General features: G+C 41.7%; 2 protein-coding genes across 2 annotated transcripts; both read right to left on the reverse strand.

Moving 5' to 3' along the window:
* Nucleotides 1–5,610: 5,610 nt before the first annotated feature.
* On the reverse strand, nt 5,611–10,898 carry SPTSSA (serine palmitoyltransferase small subunit A). The gene is made up of 2 exons (XM_036385159.1): nt 10,745–10,898; nt 5,611–7,446 (listed from the first exon to the last, which is right to left on the reverse strand). The coding sequence occupies exons 1-2, from the start codon at nt 10,845–10,847 to the stop codon at nt 7,343–7,345; spliced, it is 207 nt and encodes a 68-aa protein (XP_036241052.1). The 5' UTR covers nt 10,848–10,898; the 3' UTR covers nt 5,611–7,342.
* A 4,880-nt stretch (nt 10,899–15,778) lies between these two features.
* EAPP (E2F associated phosphoprotein) lies at nt 15,779–20,820 on the reverse strand. Its single transcript, XM_036385160.1, has 6 exons — nt 20,689–20,820; nt 20,031–20,212; nt 19,301–19,390; nt 18,835–18,958; nt 17,886–18,005; nt 15,779–16,394 (listed from the first exon to the last, which is right to left on the reverse strand). Exons 1-6 carry the CDS (start codon nt 20,760–20,762, stop codon nt 16,133–16,135), a joined length of 852 nt encoding a protein of 283 aa, XP_036241053.1. The 5' UTR covers nt 20,763–20,820; the 3' UTR covers nt 15,779–16,132.
* Between the last annotated feature and the right edge of the window lie 109 nt (nt 20,821–20,929).

Below are 20,929 nucleotides of genomic sequence, written 5' to 3' on the forward strand. Positions count from 1 at the left end.
ATAATGTTTCATTGACTAAAAATAGCATTGAGAGAAATGCAGTGTTGCTGTAAAGATCACGTTGGAATCATGTCACCACTGTCACCTCAGCAGGTTCCCTATACTTTCACTCTGTCATCCTATGAGTTTCTAACACTGGATTCTGTATCATTCTCCTAACCCTACTCCTTCAGTTGCTGTTATGAGCCATGTAAATACTTTTCTCACACTCCTTCACCTGACTTCTTCATTGTGTTTAAAGAATAGAAAAGCTGTTTTAAAAGTGCTTCCTGAGATCATCTAGTCCAGCCTCCCTCTGAAAGCAGGACTAATGGCAACACTAGTTCTAATCAGGTTAGTCATGGCTTTGTCCAGAGGAAGCCTTGAATACTTTCAAGGAGAAAGGTTTCACAACTGCTCTAGGAAACACGTTCCTGACTCCTCATTTTCTTTATAGTCTCTTCAGGATAGTTTCTTACCATACTTCTGAAATCAAAGAGCCCAAAATCAGACACAGTATTGCAGCAGCTGCCTTAGCACACGATGAAGACAAAAAATTTTCCTCAACTTGGTGGCCAAATTCTCCTGCCATAGTCTAGCATGCAAGCTGCCATAATTGTATTGTGAATTCACTGCTGGCTCGTGTTCACACACCACTGATTCCAAGGATCTCTCTCAGCAAAGCTGAGAACTTTGCACTTCTCCGTGTCAAAGAGCTTGAGGTTTCTGTCAGCCAAATTCTGAACCCAGGCTCTATCTTGCAGCATATTAATTCTTTTCCCCATAGAGGAACATTGACTGATTATTAGGGTCAGCTATGAAGATACTGAACATCAGCCTCAATATCACCTTACAGGGTACTCCACTTATAGCCACTTTACAAATTAACATTGAGTAACTGCTCTGAGTACAGTGATCCATCCAGTTCAAACCACCAAACAGTCCCTTCATGTTACTCATGGTTCCTCTGGTCCCCATGCAAAAGCTGTGGGAGTGTGTCAGAAGCCATTCTAAAGGCACCATATGAGAATATCCACCACTGCTCTTGCTGACATAACAAGTCATTTAATCTTATAAGGCCATCTGGTTGCCTAAGCAATGTTTTTACACATTTATAGCCCGTCCCTACTTATTCCACTTCTTTTTTGGTCTTCTAGTTCACTGACAAGCACCATACTTATATGAGTAAGCCTTAAAAAAAAAAAAAAATTCACCTTCACAGAGCAGACCCTCACCACAGTATCACAACTGATGCTTTCCAGGTCTTGTTTTCCTTTGTTAATGTAATTCAATGCTTTACCCTTGGTAACTCTAGTCTCCAACAGTCAAAACACACCTGGTAACTCAGCAGGTGAAATAAAATGGACACAGATGGATTTCTGTTTCTCTCAGCCCTGCTTCCTTGGCATGTCTGCTGTCCTGTCTAGGCCTGAAACTATTTAAGAAAGCATACAGTGGTTGAAAGGAGTTTAATGCACCATGCAAAGGGTTTATCAGTAGTTCATGGAGTTCCAATGTTGCTCAAACATCAGACAAAAGCAGATTTTCCAGCAAGACTGCTTCTTGCAGCAAGTAGATATACCCATATCATTGATATATCAAGGGATATATCAACATTGGTTTCAAAAGGAATGAGTCATCATCTGTCAAATTAGAGATTACCAATCAGTGTAATTGCACCTGCTCCCCAGATTGCAGTCACCAGGCAAAGGAGGATCAAAAGACTTGAACTACACTTGCCACCCTTTTGAACAAGCCTTAAGATTTTTCAAAAGGCACAAGACAGAACATTTGTGCTCACACTTGCACGTAGCATCGTCAGAGGCAACATGGAAAGCCAAGATGTCATGTAGATACCTACAGGCTGTCTGCCTCACCACACAGCACAAAACAGAGACCACAGCTGCCATGCTTTACTTCAACTTCTTCATGATTCCTCACAAACACTTGAAATTTTTTCAATGTAAGCATAGCTTAATATAACTCTCTTTTCAAGGAAACGTAGAGAAGTGGCAGAAGTCCTTCTGCAGGGCACTTCTGATCTCAGCATCAGGCACCATCACATCGTGCAGGCAGACCCTACAGCTGTGTTCTGACCCAGAAAGCCTCACGTCCCCAGTCCACAGAAGTTGTCACTTATTCTCTGGGTACACATAGTCCTTTGATCCCCTTCCAGTGAAGTCAACCTTTCCATTGATTAGAAAATCAAGAGTTCAACAGTCCCTCTTTGTGGTCTAAGACAAACAGACTGTACCTTTTATCCTCAGTCACACTGAGCTGCGCACTACTTTTTTGTCCAACCTATTGAAATACCCTACAACACAGAAAGGGTTTTGAAGATTTTTTTGAAAACAAGTCTAACAAAAAATCATTGACTAATTCTATCCTGAGTTGGGGAACTATTTGCTAATTCTGATTAAAATTCAGGAAGTATTACCTAAGTATATAAACTTCTTGGATCCTGGGATGTGGCACAGGAGGCTTTCTCTCAAAAATGCTTACTTTGAGCTGGTAACATAGCATGAGCAAAATAATAAGCTGTGAGCAGTCTAGCACTAGTCAGTAGTCTCAGCTAGGTATTCAACTTCAGAGTACATGCATGCCTGTGGATCACTCCTCAGATGAGCTAACAAGATAGTCCTATTATTCCAGCAAGACTATTATTCAAAGACATCTTCCAGAATTTCACAACCTTACCAGTGTGTATTAAACAGCAACAGAGAGATAGATATGTGTTCTGAGGCATTTGTTTCTTCCTTTTTGAAGTATGTGCAGTAAGAACATCTTGAATATTTTCTTGGAAGAGAGGACAACAGCCAATCACTACAGAGGCAAGAAAGGAACATAAACCTTGGCCAGAAGATGTTTGGTTTAAATTCCAATGTGATCATAGCTACATGATTTTTCTGCCTCAGTAGACAAAACAAATTTCACAGAAAAGACAAATAATATCATTGCCATGGCGATTTTTTCCCCAAAGAAGTTCTTTTATACAGGGGTTATATAGTGCACCTTCTTGTCATTGTAAAATCTGGGCCTGAGATATGCTCTCCATCTCATATTGCAGAGAACACAAAATGCAAGACATGCTGAGACAATTCCACCTGCAGATACGGGCATAAATGAAAACCAGATACATCATACAATAAGTGATCAACACTTTGATTAGTTCCAATGATGTGACAGATCTTTTACTTTAGAAATTGGATCACTAAGATTTACATCAAGGCCTGTTCAACTCTTATCCAGCTACTCTCAGGTTCTTCATACCTTCATAACTTCTTTATGTTCCATCATGCAGTGCTAGTTAAGATGGACTGATGCGGTGATGCACTGAAGGTTATGAAAAGCAGAGGGATTTCTGCCCAAATCCTACACTGGAATCTAGATCAGACCTAGACATTCATCTCTCTCTATTACAAGGAGAGGGCAGATCCAGCTCTGGGCTATGATGCCAGATTTTCTTCTTAAGTCATCACTACACAAACAAAAGGCAGAAAAGACAGCAGCTATTGTGTTCGGTGATGACTACTGTTGAAGGCTGACCTAGCAGATCAAACAGAAAAACAATGCATAAAGGTTTCGGCTTCCTTTTGTCAGGAAAAAAAAAAAAAAAGAAAGACAAAAGCACCACACTGGTAACAGGATAACATGTCAGCAAGTGGGGAAAAACTGTCTTCCTACAATAGCAGTTGTAGAAGACACAAGCAAACAAGAAGGTGCAAGGAATTTCTGGCACAGAAAAGCTTTATTGGGGTGCCAATTCCAGAGTCCACAGCTCTGGTATTTTACCGAAGCAGGATGGCTGCTCTGTCCACACCTTTGTGCACAGCCTAAGGTACCCAATTCTCTTCAAGTTGTGACTCTTCACCTCAATATAACCTTTATTTGTTGTTAGTCAACAGCAAGTACCCCTTCTTCAGCATTTATAATGCACACTTCATTTCTTCACCTGAATGGAACAATGCTTCACATCACACCAGTCTGCAGTTACACAAAGCCCATCTATCACCCAAGATTGCCCTTTGCAGCGCTATGCTCCTTTCACACCTACTACTTTTTAATATTGATGGATATACAAAATAAATTTCTTACAAAATTTTGTAAAGAAAGTCTCACTCTCTTGTAAAGAAAGTAAAGGATGCTCTGGTGTTTTCCTTCATAGGGAAGAAACCAGAAAAGAAACTCCACTGCCTCTCACTGTCTCCAATCTAATTGCTACATAATAATTTTTTACAAGAAATAAACAGTATTTACATATATATATATACATATACACACACATACTGAAAAAGTTTGTGTATATATGTGCATACATAAAAAGATATAACTGATTCAAGTCATACATACGCTACACAGGTCCTGGATCTGTTTCTGACTCCAGCCTGACATTCTGCAATACAATGCCTGTTTTGGTTAGAGCAGCTCCTTCTGCAAAGGTTTTTAATAAATAATTGTACAGTACCCAGCCCTGGAGGAAGCCAAGAAGCCTTTGCAGAGCTGGCTCTGGGAGCCCCAGGGCCTCCAGCACAGCGAGTCACCCTGGCTCAGTCTGCTGCCTCACGAACTGGAATTATCAGTTTTGCTATATGACACACCTAATGCATTTTTAAATGCTTATTTCTAATGATGCAATCTAAACCCCAAGAGCTATTACTATTAAAAAATTAACAGACAGCCAATTGTATGTCTCTCAGGTAATTTTTTTTCTCATTTCTCACAATTTTTTTTTTCAAATTTTATCTAAATTACTAATGCCTCAATTTTTATCAACATGTTTGAACAAAAGCATGATTGACCAGCTGCCTCCAAATGATATTCAAACTGCCTTTGACCTCCAGCTTGCACAAAAGAAAAAAAAAAAGCTTATGGTTCTATCATAGAGGATATGATAGCTGACACAACAATAAGGCAGACTGCAGTGGGAAAACAACTTGGTAGTCTTCTGATTTATTTATTATTATTCAAATGTAATGATTAATTAAATCCCTACCAGTACTCCTACTTTAAAAAAGAAATCTCTGCTTTGTAATTATCACCAGTTGAACCGTTTCTTCACTAGCTCAACCTAAACAAAAGGACACACTGCAAAAACTTTCTTCTAGAAATTTAAACTTCAGTAAACACATTATATTTTATTAATGAAATAACTCTATCTTTAACAAAGTATTCAGAATCTAAAAAGAACTGTCCAAGACTAATAGATTCTTGATTTATGCTAAAAGAAATACTGAAAAACACTGTACTCAAATTAGCAAATTGAATTCAAGTATGGTATCAATCAAACCAACATAAGGCAAGTAACTGGAAATTAATGGTTACTCTTCTTTTTCTCAACAAAAAGCAGACAGCTAATAAAAGTCATTATACCAAAGGCCTTCTATAAAACATTTTACAATTAAAAATCATGCCTAACATTCCTAATGCCACCACCGGATCAGTTCTGCTACCAACTCCTGCGGCTTTGTCATTCTCTTGGACCTTTTGTGACTGAAGAAAACCCAAACCTAAAAAAATCCCTTGTAAAGAAGGGATTTTCTGACCCTCACACAAATTACATTATCTACTGCTGAAAAAGAGGTTATCAATCATGGTAGTAGTTTGCAAAGAAACATCACAATCAGGTATTGATTTGATTCACAGAGAGATTGGATTTATGCTATGTTACTTCAAAAGAGTACATTAACATTATCAATATCTCCATGTATACACTTAAAATGCGCACATACAACTCTGGATACATTTAAATAAAACCACAATAAAACACCACAAAAAATAACAAAAAACCACGATCCCAGAAACCTACCCATGTTTTGTTGGCCAGTTATTAAGAAGTGAAAGCACTGAATTAGAGGGAGACTCCTACCAACTTCAGGAAAGCTCAGGTTCATCTAAGAAGTTTAAGGCTCACTGTTTTTAGTTCCCAAAACAACAACAGGGTTTTTAATCAAATACATATGAAGTTTTTAAACACAGGGAAAAGCACTCTCTTCTCACGAGTACACATTTGAGAAAATGAAATAATCTGAAAGACAATATCCCTATAGATAGTGTAAATCTACAATTTCTGATGTCAACAGATGTTGCATAAAAGACATAACAGTACTGATTATTGGGCCATTAAAATCACAGTTCTTTGGTCAAGTATCACTTTTGGGAAGTTCTGAGAAAAGCAAGCAGCACTCAGAAACACATTAACTTCTCCAAGAAAGTTTTGCATCAAAGCTCTGCTTTTTAACTTTTATTTTTTAAACAACAACAACAAAAAAATTGTCCACTTAGGAAAGTTAAGTTGTTACCCTCTTACATTTCAGAATACAAAACTGAAAAAAATCCCTATTAAAAAAAAGACAGGACTTCAGCCAAGTATTCAGCTAGTTATTGCTGTAGTTGTAACTCAAGTCCCTTGAAAATCCCTATGTTTTGGTCGTTTGTAGCGAAAACATGTTTGGAACACTAGCAGCAATAGAAAACCCCTTGAAAACCTAGACGTAGTTACACTGTTGAATGAAAACCAGCAGAAACCATAGCCACTGGAACATAATAAAGCATCCTGTAAAAGTGAATTGGTAGCTAGAAAAACAGTTGGTTTAAAGTGCTATCCCAAAGCCATATGTGGGCCAATGCCGGTAAATAAAGTCCATTTCCCCCCCACCCAGACAGAGTCCAGAACCACAGCACTACTAAAAAACATAATGAATGCATTTTGCTTCAGTGCCTCATCTCCCCCTCCCTCCTCCCACAGGCAGAATACAGAAACTTGAAATAATTGCTAATTCCAAATTTAGGTGATATGCACAAATATACTGTTGAACAAAGTTTGGACAGCGAACAGTACACCTGAGTTCAGTCATACAAACTAACTTTTGTAAATAGGATTAGACGAATATATCCATGTCTCTAATATGAATCTAGATGTATTTTCTTACAAAACGCATTAATAGAAATATCCAGGCAAATACATACCATACAATAGCAAAAGCTTTAAGCCCCATTTAATAAGATGACTTTCTGATTAAAAATAGAAGGCAATTAAGATTTACTCAAAAGTACAATTAAGAAAAGCTTTCACAGTGCAATATTCAAACTGTCACAAAGTTAAGAAAATACTGATATCAAAGTACAATCACAATGTTAAAGTAGACAAAACTACTATACAAGGGCATATCTTGTAAAATTAAAGGGAATGAACACAACACAGGGGACATCTCACGTCCCTGCTCTACACATCTCATTTCCTAGTCTTCAGAGTCATAATTGTGTCTTTCGGACAGCAGTAGAAATCTTGGTAAAACTGAGAGGTTCATTCTTCTTTGTAGACCAGATTTCAAAGCCCAGTTACTTCTTGAAAACATGTTCTTCATCACTGCACAATTTCAAAGTAGTGCAATATTGCCATGATGTGCTGAGGCATGAACACATAGCCTGTGTACAGTGCCATTCCAACAATGGAAACTAGCATGGAATCTGAACTACAGTTGAGGAAAAAAGCTTTTGAAACTGAAACCACCGAAGACATCACAAACGACAGCATTAAAACTTTAGTGGTTACTATCTTATAACATTATGTTTCTGAAACAGACGCAATCAACTGTATTCAGCAATTATAAGCCACAGAAGAACCTACTGAACACTGAAAATCCGAATGCCAGTAGAAGCAATCAGCTGAACTGCAAAGGATGCCTTGCAAGTTACCCACTGCCTTGTCAGTGACACAGGAGGACAGACGAGAGCATGGGAAGCGTGATGGAGAACAGAAAATGGGCACTGAGAAAACACACGTTTTCACATTCATCTTCTCAGACTGTTGAGCAAGTCTTGCAGAAGCCAGCCCCATTCAGCCAAGCAGAAAAAAATCAACCACCATAAAAATAAAAAAGAAAACAAAACTACAATAATATGAGCAGCTTTACTAAATAAGAGCAACACCATTCTTATTTGTGGACAACTGCCTTTTTAAGCAGACAGCATAAGATGCTTTCTAACTACTTCACTCACAATGCCTCAGAGCATCAGCACAGTTTTGAGTCAAGGTGTGTACTTAAATAAACACAGTCATTAGTACTTTACTATAGGAGATTGCCCTGCAAAATAAACTTCATGTGAAGCTATCTGCTAAAAATCTGCAGATAACCACTTTATTAGCTGAACTCATAACAGGGAGCTTTTGTAAAACTTATATAGAGAACTGAGACAATAGCTTATAAAGTACATGTACAGTTGGACTTTAGAGAACCTCTAGGGCTTTTGAAGCTTTACCTAAACAAATTTGGGCATCACAGGAGACAGGAAAGCCCCTCCCCCCCAAAAAAGAAGGGGGGGGAACCAATGCCTTAGGTTTTAGGTTTTATATTTTTTAGATTCTGCACTGCTTTTATATGTAGTTCTGAGCTTCATATCAAGGGATGGTAAGCTCTCTTCACAGAGTAGCTAGACAAAACAATTCCTTTTCTAGCTTGGGACCAAGGACAACTGATCCAAATTTCAGGCCCAAGAGCATAAACAATGTGGACTGAAGAGAGAAAAACAAGGATGGGACTTCATAAACTAAAGCTATAACTGGACAATTAATTCCAATATGCTAATGGAGCAAAACTTATAAAAGCGAGAGACCTCTCTTTTGAACGGTTGTCCCTTTTGTGGATATTTTGGGTTCATCTTGGGTGTAGCCCTGGCTGGGCTCTTGTACTGCCCAAGGTGTACCCACTGAGGCCTTTTAATAAATATCTACTTTATTCTTTGACTCTATCTAGCCTCTGTTCTAGGTCAGCCTCGACAAGGCATCAATATTACTACAAGATCATGGTTTCAGAAAGCTTAAGGTCTCACAAATTCAAAAGTACACAAAATGAATATAAAAAGCCGTTGATTTCATCCAACTACCTGCAGAGATTCAGTAAACTTAGCCCCAAACACTGTAAAACACACTGGAGATTAACAAGCATGATAAGGCCAGACAGCAGCACTCAGTTTCCACAGGTGAAACCCGAGGAGCTGTGCATGCTCTGCGCTCTGTGAGACCAAGTCTGCACAGCACAGGTGTAACAAGCGCTCCACGCCCGACTCGCCCACAGCACAGCAGAGCTATGAGGTGCACCTATTAGAGCTGCTTGGTGTATTTATAGTCCCAGAGGATTATACAGTGAGATACGAAAATGAAGGTCAGGTCATAAATCCACATTTCCGTATCAGTGCTCGCTTCTGATACTGGAGCACAGCCACGCACCACTAGTTCCCAAGGCCACTGTGCCCGCACTGCATCCATACAGCACCAGCAGACACGACCCACCTACAGCCAAAGCATCCAGCTTGGGGACAAAAAACAGTTTTGCTGATCTGACATCAGAAGTGATGCTTGTGCCACTCTTTACATATGTACGTTATGTGGAAATTACAATATGAACATTTTATGAAAGTAAACGTGCACACACTTTCATTTACTTAACTATTTCGCAAAAGGTAAAAAGGAAAAAAAAGTACTCAAGACTAATATAATTGCAAGGAAAACAAAAATTAGATTTTCTCAGTGATACAGGCATGGCATAAAAGGAAGAAGGTACACATTAACATGGAATACAACATAAGAACCCCTACCTGCACAATTGTGCACAGTAAGTCTATAAAACTTACTACTTCTCTTTTCCAGTAATCGCCATTTCTACTGACTAGAGACAGGAAAAAAAAAGACTGATCACACCGCTGTAACTTGGGCAACCACTTTTACATAAGAAATGTGAGTTTCTTTACAAAACTAAGCAGAATCTCAGTAAAAGCAGCTTCTTGCTACTGCTTATACCCTTCTCTATGCTAATCTTTTAATTAATTTCTCTCTCTACCACTCAGCATTAACTGGAGATGGCTCACGGTCACTCATATTGAGACATCATTTTAAGTCAAGATCAAAAAAATCAGAGAAAAATACCTGTGATGCCACAGCAATACTTAAGAAAATGTACAAAAGGACCAGGTAAAGGAGCAAACCTATAAACAGTCTTTATAGAGACGCCTTTATATGAGCATCTGTCAAGTTCTTCCACTCTAAAACAGCCAAGCAAACTTACCAGCTGGAGGATTAAATAGCCATGTAATAAAAGCCATGTGACAAAGCAGCATGAAAGCCTAGGTTAGCAAGGTTTTGCAGCGTGCACATTTACTTTCCTCTAGGCAAAATACAAAAGAAATCATTAAAGACACTTATCCTTAACAGAAAGGTCGGGATTTCAGTGCAAAAGCCACAACTACCGTAAGTCCAAAGATATAAACTTATGCCGGAGAAGAAACTGACTAGGCTGCCCGACGCCCGGACACAGCATGCGAAACATGCTGGTTTATTCCCAGCAAGGTTTATTCCCAGTCCGGGCAGGATGTTAGTTTGTTAGGATGAGGAGCTGAGTCCCCGCTAGCAAGGAGAGGTCAAGCCTCGGTCCCAGGCGGAGGCTGCCGCTCCTCCGGCCGCCGCGGGCTCTGGCCGCGCTCGGCGCCTCAGGCCGGCTGCCCCCGGCCCGGCCCGGCTCGGCCCGGCCCCGCTCCCCTCCCGGCCCAACTCTCCGCCGCCCCCAGCAAGCCCCGCCGGTGGCAGCGCTCTCAGCACGACCCCGGCCCTGGCGCTCCCCGAGCCCCGCGCAGGGCCGGCAGAGCCGCCACACCCGCCCAGCGGCCTCGGGGTAGCCTCGGAGCCGCCGCCGGACACAGCGCGACAGGGAGCGGGGCAGCCCCGGCCCCACACTCACACCCGCCCCGCCAGGCCCGGCCGGCAGAAGGATACTGAAGACGGTGCGCTCCCAGGGCTCCAGCATGTAGAGCGCGGTGACCAGCAGGTACTGGTAGTACAGCCACGACATCTGCTTCCACGCCGAGCCCAGCGCCATGGCGCTCCCCCGCCCGCCAGCGGCCCCGCGCCGGGCCCAGGCCGAGCGGAGGCGGGGGCGGTGCAGCCGGGACCGCCCTCCCCCGGCCCCGCCCCGGGCCCGGGTGGCCGCGGCCAGCGGCAAGGAGGCGTCGCGGCCTGTGCCGCTGGTACGGGGCGCTCCCGGAGCGTGGGAGAACGGTGGGGATGCACATCCTTCCCCGTTCTCCCCACTGAACGCCGACATCGGGCCCGATCTGATTAAATTATACGGCCGACCCTGAAGCTGGTAACTTCCCGGCCCGAGTCACACCGAGGAGGTGGTGCTGCAACCTATTTTCTCTCATCCTGTTTAATCTGAATTGACGTTCTGGGAATCACGGAAAAGCCAAAGCCTGTGCTTGGTAGGGCCTAAGGAAGACATGTTAAAAATTATCTGCACGATTCTTCAACTTCGTTCAGTTGTCGGAGGGTAAAGCTCACCCAAAAACGTGGCTCAGATAAATGCGACCTTAAGATAGGCCAGCTTTGGCGAGGTTAATCCATATGAATAAGAAAAACAAAGAGGCGATGAATCAGCTGTTTACTGTCACTGTTCCTAACGTTGCGCTACCCTAAGGCACTCGCAGCCAGAAACCAGAGATTCCCAGAGACTGGTTTGGGACTATGTGATTAGGAAGGCCCTTGGCAGTTTATGCCGGCACTGTGGAAGGCACGGTTTGCGAACTCGCTGGAAGGGGATGTGCACAATCATCAGGCACCTTGAATGAGCAGAGCGTGTGTTGCAACTTCCAGGCCCTGCGTCCAGGCCAGTAGTCCAGACCACACATTCCAAGTGTGCACAGCATAGAGTAGAAACTGGAATTGACTCACTATACTTACTCTGCTTAGTAAATCAATTTACAATTATGTTACTGAGCGATGTGATTCTGTCCTTGTAGCCGTCCCACCCCTACCTTCACCTGTGCTATTTATACAATGAAAAATAAGGAAGTACAACCATAGGAGAATGCACATTTGAGTTACTCAGACAGCTGCAAAATACAACTACAGGACCAGGAGATAACTGAAAAAGAAAAGCAGCTGGCAAAGAAAACTGAAGAGTGTACTATTTTGTGTGGCAGAATTTGAAATAGGATTTCTTTCACCCTGAAGACATTTAGACACACCTTATCTATGCAGATTTATTTGAACAAGAGGAGATTAATACCCTGACATAGCAGCCTATGGGAGCTGTTGCCATTATCCTAGTCGGCTGTTGCTTGTTGCAGTCTCTGCTGGAGGAGTCCTGTGTTGGTGTTGCTGGTTGAGTAAACAGTGGTAATCATGAGAGGAGCCTTTCTGTATAAACATGCCCAAAGTTCAAGGACAAGTTCAATAACTAAAGCATTATTCCCATTCAAAGCTGCAGGAAGGCTATCAACATGGAGCACAGGGGTCCAGTCCTCTCTGTTCCTGTGATTCCTAACAAGATGCTCTGCAATTCAAGTGGTAAGGCAAGCAAAATGCAGCAGCAATTAAGGACCTGGGATGAGAGGAAAGGTATGCCTAGAGGCATGCCAGCTTTACAATCTCGTACACCTGCCCTAACCCACCAGGTAGGTGGGCCCTTGCACTTTTTTGGTATGGTGCATACTTATGAGAGTTTTTTTGCTAGTTAGCCCCTTATGGAAATAGACATTACTCCTCTGTACAGTTTCCCCTCCTTCACCAGCTCCATTCTACCCCTGCTTAGGGACTGTCATCATGTAATTGTTTTTCCTGATTCCACCTGCATCAACACTTGAGCTCTTGAACTACATTCTCACATGCTCATGTTTCCAGCAGGTCAATGCAAACATCCTTAACCCGACACTGCAGAGAGCCTTTCTGTTTCATCTGGAATGTAAAGAGAAGTAAATCAAGGCCAGCATGCTCCAGAGCACAGACCATATTCCCTGTTACATGTATTCCTCCACACTTCTACCAAGGAACAGTACTTCATATATTCAAAATTTCCTGTGTACACCTCTTGGCTCATGGCACACAGTAAGAATTTATCCCACTTCACATGATCCCACAGCTATCTGATACTGCAAGTCAGATACTTCACTCTTGAGTCTGAATGTAGGTAGTAGCAAAGATGAGACTGAAATCTTGTCTCACACATACCTCAAGCCTCAGAACCAGTAGAGCTCCATTTTGTTCCTAAGGTTGCATAGCAGAGGAAGGCACATCATAGTGACCAACCACATGTTCAGCAGCTGCATCAACAGTTCTCTACTTCATCAAGCAGAGGTTAAGTTTCTGCTGATTTGAAAATACTGTGTTTTTCTTATGTAATCCTGACAGAAGAACCAGCAGGTTTATTTCTTCCTAATCTCATGTAACAGCATAGAATGAGTGTGTGTAGATCAGTAAAATACCACACCAGGGACTACAAAAGGTAACCAAAGAGTTACAAGATTTTATTATAATCTAAGGCACAAAAGATGTTATTCAGGTTTCTACCTCCTAAATTCAAATATTTCTGACAATTCCTTAAAGCACATGTAACTAGTTATTCCTAGTACTATTACGAGAAAAAAAAAAAAAAGATTTATTTTCAGACAGACCCTTGTTCAGTTAAAAAATATCAGGCTATAAGAGATGTTACAAATAAAAAGTAAGAGTTTGCCTCTGGAACATGAGCATGTGAGCTATAAGAGATGTTACAAATCAAGAGTTTGCCTCTAGGGCACACACCTGAATGAAGATAGAGAAGGATCCAGAATTAACAATACAGTGGCTTCATAGACAAAAATACCAAGTACAGAAGCTCTTTGTGTTTCCATAAAGAAGCTGTAAATGTGCTAAATAAACAGAAAAAGCAGAGTAGTTCTATGGTAATAGATCTGACTATAAATTTCTTCTTAAAATGTATCATCAAAAGGGAAAACAACAATAAATCCAGTACTTTCTTCTACTATGTATATGTAAATATACATATTTATATGTACAACATTTAGCTGTATTACTAGGCATGTTGATTTACCTGATCAGTGGAAGAACAGTCCATGCCAGCAAAATCAATGTAAGCTCATCTTCCAATCTGTATAAAGAAAAGTTTCCTTTTTTTGAGATCTTAATGAACGAAAAATCCAAATATCATGACAATTCCTTCTTTATCAGTGTCCTAGTTTTGGCTGGGACGGAGTTCATATTCTTGTCAGTAACTTGGATTTAGTCTGAGAATAATGTTCTCATGAACACCAGGATGTTTTGGTTGTTGCTATGTTAACTTCTAGGGCCCAAACAACAGCCTGAGTTAACCTCTAGATGAACATTCCAGCCAAAAGTTATGTATATATTCACTCATTAATAACGTATTATTATATGTATTCAGTTATATGTATCCACTTATTTGCAATAAATAAATCATACATATCTAGAAACCTGGGAATGCCTTACTAGGGATGTATAGGATAAGAGACAACTCCCTTGGTTCCTCTTGGAGTCCTGGTAAGGCTTTAGGGAAAAAGCCAATAGAAGAATGAAATTAGAAATTATGTCAGCTTGTTTATTTAACAGTATACAATCTGGGCTACTTTCACAGCAAAGTCAGGGAGCCTGGAGGCCTGCAAGGTGGACACACCACTGGAGTTCTGTTACTGGGCATGGTTCTCCAGTCCTTGGCTGTGACAGCTTCTCCCCACAGCTGATATTTTCAGGACTTGGACAATGGTCAAGTAACAGGGTAACTAGTGATGTATCTTAATCACTGTAGACATTCTTCCATAGTAACAATTAGGTGCATTGCTTATCTTATCCTTTTGTAATTCTTTGCTAAGGATTATGTGCATTGCATAGCCTGTCCTTTTATGATTCTTTGCAGTTTTGCATTATAGTAAATTACACTGTTCCTTAAATTGGTGTTTGTGTCTGTGTCTCTGACCCTGCTCACTGGCAAAACACTAAGTGGCACTTAGGATAAGTCAAGGACTTTTCAGTGTCTCATGCTCTGCCAGTGAGGAGCGCCGATAAAAAACTGGGAGGGAGCCTCGCCAGGACAAGTGACCAAAGTGGCCGAAGGGATATTCCATACCCTAGAATATCATGCCCAGTATATAAACTGGGGGAGTTACCTGGAAGGCAGATGATCACTGTTCAAGGCCAAGCTGGCTCTGGGTCAGCAGGTGGCGAGCAGTTGTGTTGTTGTGGTGGATTGACCTGGCTGGATACCAGGTACCCAGCAAAGCTGCTCTATCTGTCCCCTCTGCAAATGGACAGAGGAAACACACACAAAGGTCCATGACTTAAGGATTGGGAGAGCTCACTCACCGAATACCATCATGGGCAAATCACACTGAAGTTGGGAGTATTAACTGAATTTATTACTAACAAAATCAGAGCAGGATAATGAGGAGTACAATAAATCTTACTTTCCCCTAACTCACCCTGCTTCTTGGGCTCTACTTCGTCCCCTACCAGAAGTGCAGGGAGACAGGGAATGGGGGTTATGGTCAGTTCATCAACCATTGTTCCTGCCACTGGTCCAGAAGTCCTTCCCCTGCTCCAGTGTGAGGTACCTCCCACAGGAGACAGTACTCCACTAACTTCTCTAACATGAATCCATCCCACAGGCAACACTTCTTCCAAAACTGTTCCTTTGTGGGTCATTTTTCCAGAGTGCAGTCCTTCAGGAGCAGCCTGCTCCAACATGGGCCTGCCACGGGGTCACAAGTTTTATCAGAACACCTGCTTTAGTGTGGGCTCCTCTTGCTGTGGGTCTGCAGGTCCAAATTTTCCTCCCCACTGGGGGAGGGGGTGGAGGGGAGTGAGCAAGCAGTTGTGTGGCCTAGTTGCCAGCCAGGGTAAAACCATAACACAGACCACGTGTGCAAATCTACCAAGAACAACAGCCAATGACATCAAACATTCTGACTGAATGTTGTTTATCCCTTGCTAGAAAATAACGAATGCAGATATGGAAAATCAGTTACTATAAAGTGTTTATTCCAAGAAGCCATTCTAATACACACTGAGATGATGAATGATAGTAGTATATATACAGGGAATGATCATAATATACAGATCTACATGGTATTTACAAAATATTTAATCCCCAATGATACAACCTCCGATGGTGGGAATGAATATTGCTCTCATATACACACAGTTAACTGTATGCCTTGTATAAACGTTGCAAAAAGTCCAACCATTATAAAGTTCTCAGATGAAAATGCACATTTTTAAGACCACATTTTCAAAAAGGCGAGTATGCCTGCATTTCTAACACTTCCCATGCTCTTAAAAACAGCACAGGATTTTTCCCCCTGCATTTCCACATTAGGAGTGGCTGGCCAGAACATTGAAGAAGTGAAAAACTTCATCTTTATCTATTACTGCTACTTCAGTTGAGCATTCAGTACATAATACTGGATGATATATTTCCTCTTCTTCTTGATTTGATTGTACAGAGTCAATTTCTTTGCTGTGCTTCCTTTTCTTACTTCTCTTTACCTTCTTTCTGTATTTCAGTATTTCCTCTTTGTTAACAACGCAGTTCATCACAAACATTGCTCTGTACTGTGTTTTGTAAGATTCATGTCTACGAAGAAGGGGAGAAAATGCAAGTCATACCATTCATACAACACTGCTTCCAAAAAATCTGTTACCATCACTGGGTATGGGATTAAAGATAGGAAATAACATGCCAAAGGGCTGAAAGCCAAGTAAGCAGGAATTTCATAAACAGAAGTCACAGCTACAAAAATAATAAAAACATAGAATTGCAGCCATCTGTTGTTTTTTAAGGCATTTTTTAAAATACTGTCTGTTGCTGAAAGAAGCGCCCTGGAGTACAATGGTACTGGTATTGCAGAATTATGCATTGCTACATATACCTCATAATAGTAAAGGATCAGGAAGCTGTGAGTGTAAATGACTCATCTGCTGGCAGTGACATCCTACAATGTCATGCAAGTCTGAAATTCCTTATTTATAAGTAATATCATTGACATATCACACTAGAAGCAGCATGTCTATAATAAAACATAAAATTTCAGCTGTCATCAGTCTTAACAACTGTATATCTGGAGTATGTAGCAAAATTCAGTACCGTAGTTCAATTTAACACAATGTCCCTCAGGCTACAATTTTACAGCAGCCTGAATGAATACAACAGTGGCTGCAAAAGTCCAATCTGGAATTCTGCTGGCTTATTGCTTGTATGACACTGTGCTGAGCTATTGCAGTGGATTAAACCCAGGAAAGACCAGTCTGACAATAAAAATACAGTTAGCTTAGCAAATTGAAATACTTAACTACAGAAAAAGGTCAAGGAGTACCAGAGCCAGCAAAGCCAAAACAGAGAAAAACAGCAGCCAGTACTTAGATGATTTCAGGCTGCTGTGGAATTTCATCCTCTATCACCAAAAATATTCAGTAAATGACAGGTATTTTATTCCTTATTTCAGAAGATTTCTTTCTACTTTACTCCCACTTCTAGAGTCCTTTCCTTAGCACAGGTCAGCAGCACTAACTAGGCCTACAATGCAGTCAGATACTGGATAGTAGCAAACCATACTGTGGACTCTCACCTAAATACCTTCCTGGCATTTTTAAATGTAACTGCACTCAAAACCTAACTGCTGAGACTCAAACCAAGCAAGAATACACTATCTTTATTTTGCTTAATCCTCCTTTAAAAAGACATTTTTAGACAAAAATGACCTAGAATAGCTTTATGCCTCCAAACATCAGGCCAAAATATATATTAGATAGGTATCTCTAAAATCCCCAATCTTCCTGAAATGCCTGTTGAGTCTCCACAATTATTATTTTTTTTAAAGATTTACCTACTCCACTATGCTAACGTTCTACCCTATTCTTCCCCATCTCCACACTGCAGGTTAAACTGATCATCACTCTTACAAACCAGCATGTAAATCTGACTCACATCTACCTGCCTTCTCATTATTAGGGCTATCTTGTGAGACAGAGTTGATAAAAATCCATAGATCAAACTGAATATGCTAACAATACTACTGACTGAGAAAAAGAAATTACAAAAAGACCCCTTATTGTTCACTGTTATTACCTCTGGCAGTCCAGGCATAGTGTTGTCATGCAGGCAGGGCAGTTCAGAACAGCATCACTGTTTGGAACAGCTGCAGGTTTTGCCTGCCTCTGCTGTGGTGCTCTTCTCTGGTTCCGGTACCTACCAATTCGAGAGAGGAGGAAGCAGAGACAACAAGTGAAATTACATGCCCTTGCTGTTGGTCATAATAATTCAATGTCAAACCTCTCTTTGCATTAAAATTCACCAATTAATACTTGGCTCATTCTGGACACCTTTTGCATTAAGTCAACATAAATGAGAAGGTGAAGGGAAAACACATACCAGTATCTTTTGATTTAGAGAGTATTTTCATTTGGTGAGACAAATACATCTAGCATGAGAATTTGTGCCTAACAGCCCTCTCCTCTGACAAAGCAGGTATCTCAAGCACCATCTCTGCAGGCAACATTCATTATCTTAATCAAAAAATTTAGGTGGAAAATTTTACTTCTTCTGCAACAACCATTTTTCTACTTCAACCTTCAAAAAACCCTCATTAAAGTACCTTTGTATTGTTCCTGTTTTCTCTGCACATTTTGTGGCTTGCTAAGTTCAAAGTTTTCCAAAACCAGAAATTCACTATTTATCAGGAACAAATATTAATCAGCAATCAAATTATCTTGCAACAGTTTAATTCATAGCATGGTTGTTTAGATGAGATCTACAGGCAAAACTGGCTTAGAGAATTTTGAAATCTTGATTTTAAAAATTTTAAAGTTTTGTGTCATTTTGAAGACTCAAGTTCTATTACATACACCCAAAACATTTTACAGGCTTTTAAGTTTCTTATGCTTTAAGTTGATATATAAAAAATAGCTTCATATAATGGATTTGACAGCATTGGCATTTTCTCTACATTTACCATTTTCATTTAAAATTTTCAGTTGATGTTAAGTATCTTACAATTCAAATATTTATGGTTGCTTACCCTCTCCTCTGTGAGTCTACCCACTCTTGGTCTCTACTGTCTTCTTCTGGGTCATACAGCAGCTCATCATTGGAGAGAATCCGGCGTTGCTGATGTTTTCTGGTTTTCCGGACATCCTGTGTATCTGGAAAAAAATGTGCAAGAACATATTCCATCCATCAGGCACAAATTATCAAAATATACAGTATACAATTTCCAATTTTCAATTTCCATCCTTGCAATAAATCTAAACTGAAACTTACATGCCCGGCTCATCTCTCCTCCAAGTGCATGACCCCAAAGCATTACATTGGGATACATCATAAAATTGCAGGAGCTATGCTGAGATGATATAGGCTGATAATTCCCCTCAAAAATGCTGCCTTCAAAAACAGCCTCTTGACCCCCCCCCCCCCCGAGGATTTTACAGGATCTGAGAGAGTAAGTGGCAGTATAAAGATGCCCTCCCCTTGCCTCTGTCATTTACCTATTTTATCTTCATCCTCTGAATCAGAATCAAAGTAAATGTCATCATAGTATTTTGAAGTGCTGGCAGATCCAGTACTTGAGGAAGTACCTACAGGTGAAATTAGAAATGGTAAGGACACCCTGCTAAAAGGACAGCAAGTATATAGCCCACAACAAACCTTTACTTTCAAGTTACTCTGTTCAGAGTGCTCGGTTCTACCTGGGTGTGTTAAGTAACAGCTCTCCCAGGTTATTCCCACACCCATATCATTCACATCACTTGTGTTACTTCATTCACAGGTATTCTCAGAGCAAAGCTACTCCCTTCTCCCTCGAAGATGAACCTCAGGTACCATTTGAAGGACAGTTTCTCCCAACACTCCCTTTAGACACAGAGGACACCACCATCATTCTGTAGGGCCTGTCTCTGCCCTACAGAATACACAAGACATTTTTAGTCATGTGAAAGAAATACAGGTGTGGCACATTGTTTCACAAACTTTGATTACAATAAAATTCACTAAAAAAGTCCTCCAAAATTTCAGGGCCACAGAGGTTCAAAAACGCCAACATGAACTGCCAAGCAGTCACAGCCACTCTGCATCACAATTCCTATTCTATGCTGTATGGATGTGGTGATGTAAATACTGCTACACATTCTTAACTATACAACCAAAACCTAAAGATTATTTGGCCACTAACACATAATTCAATATTTCACATGCAAGCAGATGTTAAGCTTGATTTACCCATTTCAGGTGATTTCCATTTGCCTTCCATAGTCTTCATGGTGGTGTTTAGTTCTGCTTCCATCTCCTTTTGGAACTCATCGTCGCTGGAAGACTCGCTCTCGCCAGTCAGGCACTCCCGTATCAGCTTCCGCTTCTGGTCAGGAGTGCCGTGCAGGAGCACGTCCACTTCATCCTCTGAGCTACAAACATCCAAGTGGTACACACCTAATTATTACAAATAGGCTAAAACGTGGACATAGTCACTTGGGGAATGAACATCTAATTGTGTGGGTGCACGGGAGAGCCCTTACTCCTATGCTTATGGGCAATGTACATATTAAAACACTTTATTAGCTTAGGACTATTAAAACTCTGGTTTAAACGCAAAGGAGCTTCAGCCGACTGCGTGCGGCCTGCCACAACGCCCCGGCAGCTCTCGCTCCGCGCAGGGTGCTGTGCAGTCAGAAATATAAATACGCCGGTTTCATGGAAATCGCCGCGGCTGATGGAGCGAGGCCGAGGCCGATGCTCTTGCACTCTGCGGGCAGCCCGGGCTCGCTGCCCACGGCCTGGCACCGCCAGCGTCACTGCGCGCCCGGGCCAGCACAAGCCAGGCGGGGAGCGGGGCCCGCCGCCGCCGGCCCGAGCCCACCCCCCGGCCGGCAGCTCCAGGCACCTGCTGAGCGCTCGCTCGTCGTCGCTGGGCTCCTCCACCACGTACGGATCATCCTCCTCCCGCAGGCGGCTCATGGCGCCACCGCTGAGCTCGCCCGCTGCCGCAGCCAGGCCCGGCCCGGCCCCTTCCGGGCGCCCGGCAGCTTCCGGCGGCCGAGCCCCGCCCCGCCCCGCCCCGCCCCGCCGGGGAAAGGCGCCCCCGGCGCCAAGGCCCGGCCCAGAGCGGGGGAGCCCCGCAGCGA

The sequence above is a fragment of the Molothrus ater genome, chromosome 6, assembly GCF_012460135.2.
Source record: "Molothrus ater isolate BHLD 08-10-18 breed brown headed cowbird chromosome 6, BPBGC_Mater_1.1, whole genome shotgun sequence".
Taxonomy (NCBI): domain Eukaryota; kingdom Metazoa; phylum Chordata; class Aves; order Passeriformes; family Icteridae; genus Molothrus; species Molothrus ater.

Excerpts from the sequence above, each read along its gene's own strand:
- SPTSSA (XM_036385159.1), bottom strand. The coding sequence starts at position 10,847 with ATGGCGCTGGGCTCGGCGTGGAAGCAGATGTCGTGGCTGTACTACCAG. Across the intron at positions 7,447-10,744 it reads CTGGGAGCGCACCGTCTTCA|ATTCCATGCTAGTTTCCATT; the intron begins GTATCCTTCTGC and ends ACTGTAGTTCAG.
- EAPP (XM_036385160.1), bottom strand. The coding sequence starts at position 20,762 with ATGAGCCGCCTGCGGGAGGAGGATGATCCGTACGTGGTGGAGGAGCCC. Across the intron at positions 20,213-20,688 it reads GACGAGCGAGCGCTCAGCAG|CTCAGAGGATGAAGTGGACG; the intron begins GTGCCTGGAGCT and ends GGATGTTTGTAG. Across the intron at positions 18,959-19,300 it reads AGAGGATGAAGATAAAATAG|ATACACAGGATGTCCGGAAA; the intron begins GTAAATGACAGA and ends ATTTTTTTCCAG.